General features: G+C 37.6%; 5 protein-coding genes across 5 annotated transcripts; 1 reads left to right on the plus strand and 4 right to left on the minus strand.

The window, feature by feature from the left end:
• Positions 1 to 204: 204 nt before the first annotated feature.
• Positions 205 to 2,144, plus strand: GCK72_014922 (uncharacterized protein; the record flags this gene model as incomplete). Its single annotated transcript, XM_003108573.2, has 5 exons — positions 205 to 240; positions 1,215 to 1,327; positions 1,381 to 1,494; positions 1,541 to 1,646; positions 1,695 to 2,144. The coding sequence occupies 5 exons, from the start codon at positions 205 to 207 to the stop codon at positions 2,142 to 2,144; spliced, it is 819 nt and encodes a 272-aa protein (XP_003108621.2).
• A 226-nt stretch (positions 2,145 to 2,370) lies between these two features.
• Positions 2,371 to 3,027, minus strand: GCK72_014923 (uncharacterized protein; the record flags this gene model as incomplete). Its single annotated transcript, XM_053730542.1, has 3 exons — positions 2,371 to 2,595; positions 2,652 to 2,914; positions 2,961 to 3,027. The coding sequence occupies 3 exons, from the start codon at positions 3,025 to 3,027 to the stop codon at positions 2,371 to 2,373; spliced, it is 555 nt and encodes a 184-aa protein (XP_053585314.1).
• Positions 3,028 to 3,689: 662 nt separating this feature from the next.
• Positions 3,690 to 4,281, minus strand: GCK72_014924 (uncharacterized protein; the record flags this gene model as incomplete). The annotated part of the gene is made up of 2 exons (XM_003089394.2): positions 3,690 to 3,886; positions 4,218 to 4,281. The coding sequence occupies 2 exons, from the start codon at positions 4,279 to 4,281 to the stop codon at positions 3,690 to 3,692; spliced, it is 261 nt and encodes an 86-aa protein (XP_003089442.1).
• Positions 4,282 to 7,038: 2,757 nt separating this feature from the next.
• On the minus strand, positions 7,039 to 8,046 carry GCK72_014925 (uncharacterized protein; the record flags this gene model as incomplete). Its single annotated transcript, XM_003090105.2, has 2 exons — positions 7,039 to 7,316; positions 7,980 to 8,046. The coding sequence occupies 2 exons, from the start codon at positions 8,044 to 8,046 to the stop codon at positions 7,039 to 7,041; spliced, it is 345 nt and encodes a 114-aa protein (XP_003090153.2).
• Positions 8,047 to 9,119: 1,073 nt separating this feature from the next.
• On the minus strand, positions 9,120 to 11,322 carry GCK72_014926 (uncharacterized protein; the record flags this gene model as incomplete). Its single annotated transcript, XM_003108689.2, has 12 exons — positions 9,120 to 9,285; positions 9,341 to 9,424; positions 9,523 to 9,597; positions 9,642 to 9,699; positions 9,781 to 9,859; positions 9,918 to 10,125; positions 10,173 to 10,308; positions 10,355 to 10,464; positions 10,509 to 10,648; positions 10,719 to 10,848; positions 10,898 to 11,043; positions 11,281 to 11,322. 12 exons carry the CDS (start codon positions 11,320 to 11,322, stop codon positions 9,120 to 9,122), a joined length of 1,374 nt encoding a protein of 457 aa, XP_003108737.2.
• Between the last annotated feature and the right edge of the window lie 1,313 nt (positions 11,323 to 12,635).

Here is a 12,635-nt window from a genome sequence, read left to right on the forward strand (position 1 = left end):
CCTTTTTTGACATGTATTATATCGTTTTGTGCATTCATTTCTCTTTGTTTTACCCATATTTTTGTATGAATCGTATAGTTCTAAAGACTGATTAGAGGTTTATTATTCTTGTGTTGATAAGTTACTCGATTCGAGAAGGCACTCAACCCTTTTATGCCTTTTGTCCATTCTCCGACCTTTTTACTGTATATTTTCCAGATTCTCATGTGCACGATGGACGCTGAAGCTGTGAAAAATGAGGTAATAGTGCTTGTTGCATAATATTTGTACTCAAAAGAGAGCTTACGTCACAATGTGATGGTCGGTGTCTGCTGGACAGCTGCTTGACCCATACCGCTTGCTGACCTGTCTCTAGCATTCATATTACCCGGCAAGCCATACTTTCCCTTTTTTCTTGGTTTGTTCGTAACGCACACAAATTATTTTGAATTTGAATGCTCTCACACGAACTTTTAAAAAATTTCACTCGGTTGTTTGAAAAATTCATTCAAAAAGTGATGCAATCCTCCTCGAGTGTCACCCATTTCAACTACGAATCCCATCCGAACAAATTTCATGCGCCTTTATTTAAGAACCCCTGGCGATTGACTGTGAATTTGTAATACTAATTTTCAAATGAATAGGATAGTCAAGCGTTCCTTCTTGACTTGTATGTGCAGATGGTCCCATGTTCAAAAGGTAAAATGTCTCTTTTCAGAAAAATATTTTCGATTCATCCCTCTAGGTAAAAGCAGAAAATGCCGAATAAAAAAGAACCAAAAACAATTTCACTTTTTCCACCTCCTCCAACATTTTCTCCTTGTTCTTCATCCGTTCGTTTCGGACACCATCCGTCTCCATTTTTCTCTATCCATCTCCCAATGGCAACAGCCAAAAGGCGGTCTTGTATCCAACGGCGACTGCGACCGGTTCCGCAACGCTCATCTCAAAACGCGGAAAGAAGCATCTGCAATCCCTTTCTGTAGCAGACCATCTCTCTGGTCTATTCTTTCATTTATTTTGCCTCCTTCCATACATAAACACATACCAGTGGTAATTGATAATGCTTTTTGGCAAAGCTTGTCTCCATATCTCTTATCTTGCCAAGATGATAAGGAAGCGCAACACGGCCCGACCGCGCCGCCACTTTTTTCGATCCGAGATGTTTTTGTGGAGTGTCTAACGATGATCTTTAATAATCTTTGGACAGATCTCTAAATAAGTTTTTCTTCCAGATGACTTGCTGCTCATCCAACTCCTCGCTCTCTGATTTCAACACTTTGCCGAGATGTCCGAATCGCGTTGGCTCCATAACTGTCATCCTTGGACCAATGTTCAGTGGAAAAACGTAACGAATTTCGAAGATCAAAAACACGATAAAAATCCATTTATTTCTTTTAGGACTGAATTGCTTCGACTACACGACCGGCAAATAATCGCCAAGCGAACATGTGTACTTGTGAAGTATGCTGGTGACACTCGTTACGATGCCGACCTGGTTGCCACTCATAGCAAGTTGGTTGATAATTCGAAATTGTTGAGTATGAATAGAGAATTTCAGAATGACTGGACAAGGACGCACTGTCAAAGCACATCGACTGGATGAGGTCTCCTCACAAATCTTCAGCGACGACGTTCAAGTCGTTTCAATTGATGAGGGGCAATTTGTAAGTGATAGTGGAATTTAAGTTAGTTGTTTCAATTAAATCTTCCAGTTCGATGATCTCGCCGAAACCTGCGAAGAATTGGCTCAACGTGGGAAAGTTGTGTGCGTCGCCGCGTTGAATGGCACATTCGAGAGGAAGCCATTCCCTCAAATCTCACTTCTCCTACCGTACGCCAATGAAATCAAGCAAGTCACCGCGGTGTGTGTTGAGTGTGGGTCTCAAGCGAACTTCTCTTTCCGGAGCACACTTGACAAGAAAGTCGAAGTTATCGGAGGAGCCGACACCTATACTGCTCTCTGCAGAGAATGCTACGTTCAAAAGAGTGAAGAAAAGGATGCTGAGGAGCAGTTGAAGACCGGATGTGACAAGAACGAGAACGACATCACTGGTATTGTTATGGCGAAGAAGGAGCAGCGATCGGATGGATCCGTTTCCCCACCACGCAAGAAAATCGGTCTCAGCAAGTCGGTGGCTCTCGAGTCGACTGTCCGGATCTAATCCATTACTTCACTTTCTTTATTTTACATTTTCTTGCAACTTATACACCTGAACTAATTGCTCACTTTGTTTTCACTTATCATTTGTAAACATTTCACTTCTGGTATCTAACACTCATCGCTTTGTTTCTCTTTTTTCACTTTGTCCCCGCCCACACATTCTATTTCTCTCAACTTGATTCCGATACTACACTAAATACTCGAGATATATTTATTGGAAATAAAATCTAAAAATCTTGAGCATCAGTGAACTGAACCACTTGCTGAATTGTCTTGTTCTCCTCTCCCGGTTCTAATTGTGCTTCAAATCCGGGATGTTTCGGGCGTTCGTGCTCTGGAGGCGGTTTGTACTCTTGTTCGATTCCTGGTGGAACAGACACTTGGCCTGGAATCGGATTTTCAGGAGTCAAAGTGAGATGTTCCTCGTTTTTGGGTGTAGTTGGCTTGTTCTCCTCGGATTCGGTTTTCTGGAAATTGGATTTAAAAGGAGCAAAAGACGTCGAGTTACCTTTAGACTAGCCTCAGACGTCTTCGTCTTCTGAGAAGATTTCGCCTTCATCGAATCGTCATTCTTCTTCGATTTCTTCGAATCCATCAATGTATCCGCTTTCTTCGATTTCTTTGAATTTTTCTCCTTATCATCCTCGTTAACATTTGACTTTGCTTCGTCAGTTGACTGCATTTCTTGTTGTTTTTGTGATGGTTTCTTCGTCTTTTTATTCTTTTCAATTTTCGAATTTTTACCTTTTGCAACAAGCGGTTTCTTTTTCGCTGAAAAAAAGAGATTATGTGTGTACTCGTGTGTATTGATATTTACGCTTCTTGCTTTTTCCACATTGAACCACGAACGGAACCAGAAGAACGGTTAGAAACATGCCAAACATTGCGAATTTCCCTGGAATTGTAGTTTTTCATGACAATTTTACAACTTCTCCATTCGAAAATCTTCCAAAAATCTCTCGAACAAAATGTTTCCACCCCACGTGTTTTTCTCTATTCGTTTTCACTTGTCACGATATGGTTTGTGTGAAAAAAGGAGAAGAAAACCGACAAGATCAGATTCTAAAGTCTGAGAGAAAAAAGAGGATTTCAAGTTTTCGGAATGGCAAAAGTAGCCAAAGATCGCGCACCACAGAAACATTTTGATTCCGATTTTTGATAATTATATTTTCGGAAAAAGGAGAGAAAATAGATAGAAAGAATATCCGGTTTTCTCCATTTCAATGTCTTCAGAATATCAGATGTTACGGGTTGACCCGGAGGAAACTCTTACCATCGGATAACCAGTCGCACATCCAAACCATTATTTAACTTGAAGAGTGACCAAACTTTTCGAATGTAAAAATGGCAGAAAACAATGGAAATTTTGGAAATTCAGAAACAGGGAAAATTTTCAGAGATTGAGGATGCCACGTGGGAAATGAAGAACTTCTCAACACAGTTAAAGAACACTTTATTGAAAAGAGGGAATTTTATAAAAATGGAGCACTCATTACAACAGAGATCACGATATTATTGGTATTCATCAGTATGTTTCTCAATTTCTTCATCTTCCATACATCATTCCCATATACGGATTCATCATTCCTCCCATCATTCGTCGTCGACCCCATCCACCGCCTCCACCGTATCCGCCTCCCATGCCACCATATGGTCCACCACCCATTCCACCGTACGGACCACCGCCCATCATTCCCATACCGCCCATGCCCATACCACCCATTGGCATTCCACCGAAGCCCCCTGAAAGAAGGAAAATTAGTACTGTAACTACTGTAATATGATGTCAGTTGTTCCTGTTTTCATTAGGAATGGTTGACTTTGAAGATATCTCTAGAGGTTAAAATTAATCCTCAGGGCTCAATTTTCGTTGAGGAAATAGAATAAATCTAGAACTTCATTTTTGTAGTTGATAACTTTTTTGTACAGACTCACCCCAGCGAGAAAAAAGTACATATAAAAAAGTTGTCAACTAGAAAAAATAGAAGTTTAGATTTAATCTACATATATTAAGTTTGTGGAGCTATCGGTAATACCGTCTCACTTTCTGAAATCTAGCCTAAAAATAACTTACATTGAGCATTCGTCGCATTTATAAGAGCCAGAATAACAACGAGAACAGCAAGAAGACTTCTCATTCTGAATCACTTCTGAATTCTGATGCAGGTCCAGTTGACTTTTATACCCAATTATATTTATTATCAATGAAATTGCATCAATATGATAACCTGAAAAATGGTCATTGAACACAGTGAGGTAGTGTGTGAGAAGAAGAGACGCAGAGAAAAAAGAGAAGGTCAGGGGTCAGAATTTGTTCGTCAAGAAAGGATATTATGGTGTTGATGTATAGAGAAGGGGATGGTCATTATCAGAGATTCAGAACATTTCTTAACTTCTTCATTCCGACCGCATGTTATTCATCTGAAGGTGGCGAGATTCTCTTTGATCTACCTATGTCATCAGTCTATATTTTTCAACATTCGATACTAATTCAAGCCCGATGAGAAGGATGACGGAGCTCCATACCTGGATGGTCAAGCGTGTCGACTACTAATCTGGTTTTCGATGTTGCGTAGCAATTTTAAGACGTTGGTGCTCTTTTCTTGACGGAATTCTACGTGTGGTGGGTGAGTAATCGAATCAAAAATGTATTTTTAAGGAGGGGGAGAAGACCAAAAATGAATACTTTTTTGAAAGATGAAGGATTAGGAAAAGCGACCAAATTGAATATTTATAAACAGAAGCGCGATTTTGTTTTGGCATTTTTTATTTGGAGTTTCGAAAAAAAATATTTCAAAATAATTTCAGCACTAAATCTTGAATCTGTTTTCCTTGACTTCCACCTTCCAAAATTATTTTCTTGGGTAACATGTTTTTTTTCAAATCAGGAACCTATTGAATAATTCAATATAAATCTGAAAATTATTCAATCTGAAAAAAAAAGAAAAACATGAGAATTTTGAAGAACGCCATCTTTTTTCCGGAATAACGATCAAAGAAACCAAATTTAAAAGTATCTAAATACGGCTCATCTCGTCTTTATTCTCAAGCCAAACAGTCATTGTCAGCCAGGATTTTGGATTTAGAGAAGAGTGACGTGAAGTCGGAAGAGCATGCAACGTTGATGGGAATCATTTAGTTTGATGGAGATATTTGAAGGACCTTTTCGAATAAAAAAGAAAAGAAAAAAACAATGACGAATAGACAAAGAAAAAAGGAATTCAATGCCCACACAGACTTGAAGTTTTCGAAGTTTATTAGAGGATAAGAGAGATGTTGAAAGAGTAATGTATTAAAGTCCATTTGCTAATTGAATTATATCATAAGGACTAGCCAGGGAGTGCTCATCTGGAGGTTTCAGAAGACACTTGCATAACCGAAAAGCTGACGTTGCGGAGATTCTGACTATTTACATATTTCTAGTTTTCATAATACCTAAATGAATTATATAACAAGTGTTTTGTGAAATCTCTAATTGGATGAACTGATCTATGTAAACACTTTCAGAACTCAGAGTTCCAGTTATATAGGCCTCGTCTGAAAACTCTAACTTCGACTGTTCCCAATTGAGAAGAGTTTCTAGAAAAACACTTGAATGTAATTTCGAGAAAACTTCTGAAATTCTAGACATTCGAGAGTCTCGTTTTTCTGGTGGTCTCCTCAAGTAAGGCTTCTCTATTTATTATTAACTGTGAACGGTTCTCATGGGAATATTTTTAGAAATAATATTTTTTTGTTTTGTGTTTTTCTGTTTTGATCTACAAAAGTTTTTTCCGTCTCGAATTATATTCAAGTGTATTCAGTTTCAAAATATATCAAGTGAACTGTGCTTGCAGAGAGAAACTGCAAAGTTTGAGGAAAATGCGTACGTGGGCTAAAATTATCAACTGAAAAGGAGGCGGTAGATACCTTTTATACTTCATATGGAAATCCAGGAAATTCTGTGGGTCCGTAACTCTCGAAATTCCTATTCTTCAACTTAAATCTGGAAATTAAAGAAAGTTTTTGATATGAATGTTTTTGTTAATAGTGACAGTCTTTTTTGTTTAAAACAGTCTCGACAATATTCAATTTTCAGTAGTTCATATTAGCTTCTCTCTTATCGAGTGTTACATCCTTCCTGACTAGAATTCCGATTCTTCTGATCCCTAGTAATGCTGAGAAAGCTTATGCCAAAGATTATCTACTCTTTCAATCAGCTTTTCGAATTTAGTTTTCTCCGAATAGCATTCATTTTTCTAGTGAAATTAAATTATCAGACAACTACTTTCGCTTGGTTACTCCAGATTTAATTACATAATCCGACGAGACATTTTGGAATTCGAAACATTTCAATCTGATGGTCTCCGACTGATCGCTCTTCTCATCTTTTAAGATCTTCAGAATTCTCTCTCCATAAGTAGAAACACGTGGAAACAAGTTCCAAAAAGGAGAAGAGATTGAATAGAAAGATATCTTCCGATTTTATAAAAATGTGCCTTTTTTCGGAACAAAAATTGTAGACGAATGCTAAAAAAGAAGTCGAACATAGATTTTGTATTATTACAAAAAAAGAGAGAAAATAAAGATTTCCATAGAATTGAGTGGGAGACAAAAATGGAGCAAATGGGAAAGGAGGGGGTGTCTAGAAAAAGAGTAATGGGATAAGAGAGAAATACTACGAATTTGGAAAAGGGGCGGGGTTTCGGAATGGGGATTTAATAAACTGGTGGTCCCGATGCACCTGCTGATTCTAGAGGTATGTTCCATTAATATTTGATTTTCTGGTGCAAAAATTTACAAAATTCAATTAGAATAGGGTCGAAAAAGGTTCCGAAGTGACTCGGAATTCAAATTTAATCACAGGAATCAAAAGCGTGCATAATCAACAAATATAATCAAGAAATTCACAGCAATCACTTTCTTCCATACATTCCATAACCAGCCATTTGAGCCCACATCAGACGACGCTGGAATCGACGACAACGAATTCCGCAGAATCCGAAATTGTTGTATCCGTAGTTATTGTATCCATATCCACCATAGTTTCCATATCCCCCATAGTTGTTGTATCCATAACTTGGATAGTAGGAATATGAGGAATACGATGGGTAGTATCCACCATTGTATCCTCCGTAGCCACCGTAGTTACCATATCCACCGTAGTTACCGTAGTATGGGCTATAGTAACCATCTGAAAATATGGATATCTTTATTTTGTCATTTTGACATATTGCAACTATCAAAAGCATAAACAGATTTTGAAGTAACACAGTTTCACATTGTGAGCCCGAAATTCTTATGAATTATATAGTTTAATCTCAGAATAGAGTCTACTTAGAATATGTAAGTGACCCTTTTTAGAAACATCTATGGCACCAAGGAGAGAAAAATTCAAAGAAGTAAATACATCATTCTACGTATTTATAGACAAAAACAATGACTGCAAAGCCGTGTTCAAATAAATTCAATGAATTAAAGGCTGTCAAACACAGTGCTACATACTTTTCCTGAAATTTTTTTTCCTGAAATAATCTCCAACAAAACACAAACTACGCGTCCACAAACTAAATTGGTTTTAAATGATCATGCAGATTCTGAACTTGTTCCCAAACTATCCTTAATGTCCTGATCTAGAGGATTTTCAGTTCTCACAAAATCAACTTTCCTATTCAATACACTACATTCTTGTTTTTGAAAAACAAAAAATTCGTTATCAGAAGAAAGAAATCAGAAAATCAGAAGGTCATCTTCATCATTAACCTAAAACTTTCACTTGATTCAACTGGTTTTCCGTGGGTTCTGGTTCCCAGTCTTCTAGAACCGAAACTATCCCATCCCTCTATTTCTCACTCACATTGAGCATCTGCAACATGAATAAAAAGAGATGCAATAATCAGAAGAGCGGTCAAAATCACGCGCATGTTTCTTCTCCTTGTTCTCGAAAAGAAGTCCGTCTCGTGGTCATCTCCGTATCTTTTTCGTTTTTAAATAGGGCCGGACGTAAACCTTTCGACACAAAACCAGTCATCCCTTTCTCTCGTTTTCCATCAAAAAACCCATTGCCTTCCCGTGTTTTCTTTCCCCATTTCTTCATCTCATTTAGATTTTCTTTCGGCGAAGAAAAACCGACATGACATCAAGTTAACACAATTACTGATTCTTTGACCCTCTTCTTTAAAAAGTTGGTAGTAGTATTGAGATCCCATAAATAGAAAATGTGAAGGGTCCGCTTTCATTCACAGGAGGAAGCAAATTGGTGGTTTTTGGGCGGAAATGACGTTGAGAAAGCGTGGAGAAAAGAGAATAAAAATGGTTGTGTCTGCAGTAGTCGAGCAGAAAACAGATGAGTCGGTTTACTATTCTAGTACTCAATCAACATGTTTCAATCAACCAGGGAAACCAAGAATTTTTGGAATTCCAGACTTTCAGATATCTAGATGTATCTACTTTGATCACCGGATTCATTTCACAAAATGGTCCACATTGACTCTACTCTACTTCAAGTTCGCCAAATATAACGCGGATTCTGATTTCCTCGTTCTTCATTTTCTTTGTCGAATAAATGAAAACATTATATTCATGTGATAGTTGTGCTTTGGTAATCTCGAGAAAATTCTGCAAATTCAACTTTGCAAATGGAATCAACAGTCTACTGAGGAAACATGTTTTTTTGTTTCTGACCAGTCAGAAGATGAAAACTAATCACATTCGAAGTTTTTAAATTGGTTTTCTCGCTGAAATGTTTTTGTTGTCTATGTAGTTTGCTACTGTTTTTCAAGGTTGGTAGGAAGGTTATATGGTGCTGGAATAGTTACTGTCCGAAGAAGAAAGCAGCAAACTCGAGAAATAATATGTTTCGAACAGAGCTCCCCACTAGAGGTTCCCCATTCCCCTGTAATTAAACTGTCAAAGATTCCAAGATCTTTATTTCTCATTGACGCCTATTGTTTTGGGCGAAATTCAATCACACAAAGAACAGAGAATAATTCAACAATTAGTTACAGAAAGACGAGTCTGTTCTATCGATTGTGGATGAATCGAAAGTGAAGAGAGCCATACGAACACGATCGTAGGATTGCAAATCGACATCATATCCATTGAATCCCAGTCCTGGTGTTGTTCTCATATTCACTCCCAACATTCCGTTTGCATCGAATATTCTGTAATCAAACAAATTAGACATTTAATTTGAGATAGGCTTAATGAATAAATTACTCGAGAGGAACAGTGCAATTGCCACTTCTTGATGGATACAAGAATCCGTTCATGTTGTTTCCGCAACTTCCATACCACCATCCTCTGTAAAACAGTTTCAAATTAGGAGAACTATTAGAAAAGTATAACATTATTTTAGTGTTAATAATAATTTCTGAATGAAGAAGCGTGTCCCAACTAACCCGTATGGCTTGGACTGTGGAGGTGGGTCAATTGAAGAGTCATCATCGTAGAATTCGAATTGATCACACGAATCACTGAAAAATTGAGAGTATGACACATTGCTTGGTAACAACCTTACTGTGCTTTAGGTCCATGCCATTCTGTGGAAGTAGAGAAGGCCGCTGCGAGATCCTTTCCTTCAAGTTTACAGACTCATTATAGAAAACAACTTATATTCTTAATTTTTTGTTCTGACATTCAAATCAATCCCAACTAACCGGAATTTGAATAATCAAGTCCGACTCCAGAAATATCAGCAACTGCTGTCAACTTGTAAAATTTCTCGGCAGTATCAATCTGCAAATATCATTATTAGCTTGTTCAACATCTGTCAAATCTATCAAAAAAGCCAAACCTTGAAGTTGTGATAAATTTGCTTAGCAATCAACTTGGTTCCACAACACAGATCAATTTGTAGGGCGTATGGTTTCACTCCACTCAAAACATGCATATTATCCAATCCGAACCAATAGTTATTTCCTATTCCAGGTTCTCCGAAAGCAGCAGAGTAGTTAGATACGGATGGGAAGTCGAAGGTGATGTTCTGTCCAATTACTCCACGGCTGAAAGTTTCAGTTCTCCACGAATCTTACTGTGTTCACAGACTCACCTCTGAATAACAGTGTATGTTCCATACGAAGTTTGATCACAATAAACAGACACCGGAGTAGTTCCATCTGGATAAATTTTTTGAACTCCAGAAGTCACATTGACGACTTCCGAGCAATCGACTGGTGGTCTTGGTGCTTGAAAAGTATATTGAGCACAAAAGAAAGACTATAATTCACTTACTGGTAGTTGGTACTGCGGTGGATCCTGTGAATGGAACTCCAGTTGTGGTTGGTTCTGGTGTGGCAGTGGTGCTTTGTGGAGCGATATTGGTAGACCAGGCGATTGAGATTCTGGAATTATGTTATATTCAGATTTCAAAAAAAGAAAGACTCACGTTGTAGCGAGAGTTCCATCTCGAAGGCTTGTGTAAGTATAAACTCCTTGTTCCTGGTTTGATGAAACATGAATGATGTAGTCGTCAATGATGTTGGTGCAATCTGAATCAGTGCCAAGAACCACACGCAGATCGAATCCCTGTAATTCAATTCACGATTCTGTTCATATGTTTTTGAACAGTTTTATGTGATTTCAAAACTTGACTCACAGTGAATGCATCAACTGAATTAACATAATCATCAGAGACCACAAAATTTAAGTTTGAAACTCTTGTCTCCATATTTGTGTTTATTTGAATTGCATCAGGTAAATTTACATCTGAGAGATTGGTCCCACTTCTGAAATGTATTTCTTATGAATAATCAACTATAAATTTTCTCAGCTTACGCTGTAGCAACTGCTTTCATATAAGTGTTGCACCCAGCTCCCAAAAATCCAAAATTACTGCATGGCTGGCCATTTTTCACTGTTCCTGCTGGATTGTCAATTTCCCTAATTAGCACTTGGAAGTAGTTTCCGTCAGCAGCGATGGTCTGTAAACATTCATTTGCTCTTTCATAAGATCGTTAAAAAGCTATAAAACCCCGCCTCGCTCCCGTTGAGTTCTTCTCATTCCATTACGTCATTGGACGAAGAAGGAGACGAAGCATCTTTGAAATTTAAGGTATAAACTAAAAATTAATAAGACAATTTCAGAAAATCTCCGACAGATTGATTTTGTTACAAAATAGTTTCTGAATTTATTTTCTAAAAACCACTAAATGACTCACCGAAAATGCCAAACAGGCTAATAGAACGGATGTTTTGAACATCCTTTTGAGATGGACCGGATCTGTAATTTTCATTTTTATCAGACTGTTCAAAGCTCATATATCAAAAGAAACTACATAACGAAAAAATAAAACATGATGAATGATACGATAAATGGCAAATTGTGTCAGAATTGTTGAGTTGCGTAATAAAAAGTTATGGGTGCCCGCCCACTTGATAAGGCAACCCAAAATGGTTTGGTTGCTACAAAAACTGAAATGAAATGAGGAGAAGAAGATAGTTGTTGAGTGTTTATATTGTATTAGCACATTTAAGACGAGATTATTTAATTCAATAAGAAGGGTGTGGAAGAAGAGATGGATGGAGTTTGACGGAAACAGTTCCGCCGTCATTTAATCTTATTTAGATGCAAAAATTCCAGGAATGAACTGAAACTCCAGGAATGAAAAATAAGAGTTTGATGAAAATGAGAAAAATTCGAAAGTTTGAGGAGGAGAGATCTGAAACAGGCCAGCTAGATACTCGAAAATCAAAGCGTTTCGCAACCGGAAAATAGACGAGATTTTTGAATTCCCATTGACCTGTTTCAAAGTGTCCAGAGTTGTTTCAGTTGGAAATTATCTAGTTGCAGAATAATCCCAAGCATCGGTTTGAACCTGTCATCATCACATAAGCAATTAAAAAAAGTTTCAGAACTTCCAACCAATTTTTGATGTAAAAAGTGATTCCTGATGTTTACGATTCAATTGTAAACTTTTTTCCGGAGCACACCCGATTTCAATCCATTTTCTCCTATGGCATACTCCCTTCAATCATTTTTTCAATCCATTTGATCTCTCTTCCCCTCTTATCCCTCCCAAAAAAATTACTAGAATAAATTGGATCCATAGATCTCATCATATTCCGCGAAAACTACTTCTCATCGACCTTTTGACACTTGAGATAGCTACTTGATCCAGATGTATTGGATGTCGTTTTGACATGTTGCAACTTCTACTAATTCTCCCCCGCCGACAACGTCTTCTGAAGAATTCTGAATTCCTCTTACCAGATTTTGGTTTTTTTGTGAATCCCGCGTGTTCCTAGTATGTTTGCGAATTGTGAGAGAGGGGGAGGGAATGGGTTGGTGGTGGGGGTCGCGAACAAATCAAAGGATCATTCCGTAAATGTGGATGAAGATGTTGATGACATTGAATAAATAGACGTTCGAACTCTATTCAGTTATGAAATTTTTCCGGATCAACCAAATCGTTTTTTTTTAACTTTTTGTATGTTGTTTCTCAAATATACTTTTTATAGTTGAGTTGACATATTACTTCATTCCATTTCTCAACTAAAATATAGCATGGTCATT

Source organism: Caenorhabditis remanei, chromosome IV (genome assembly GCF_010183535.1).
Source record: "Caenorhabditis remanei strain PX506 chromosome IV, whole genome shotgun sequence".
Taxonomy (NCBI): Eukaryota; Metazoa; Nematoda; class Chromadorea; order Rhabditida; family Rhabditidae; genus Caenorhabditis; species Caenorhabditis remanei.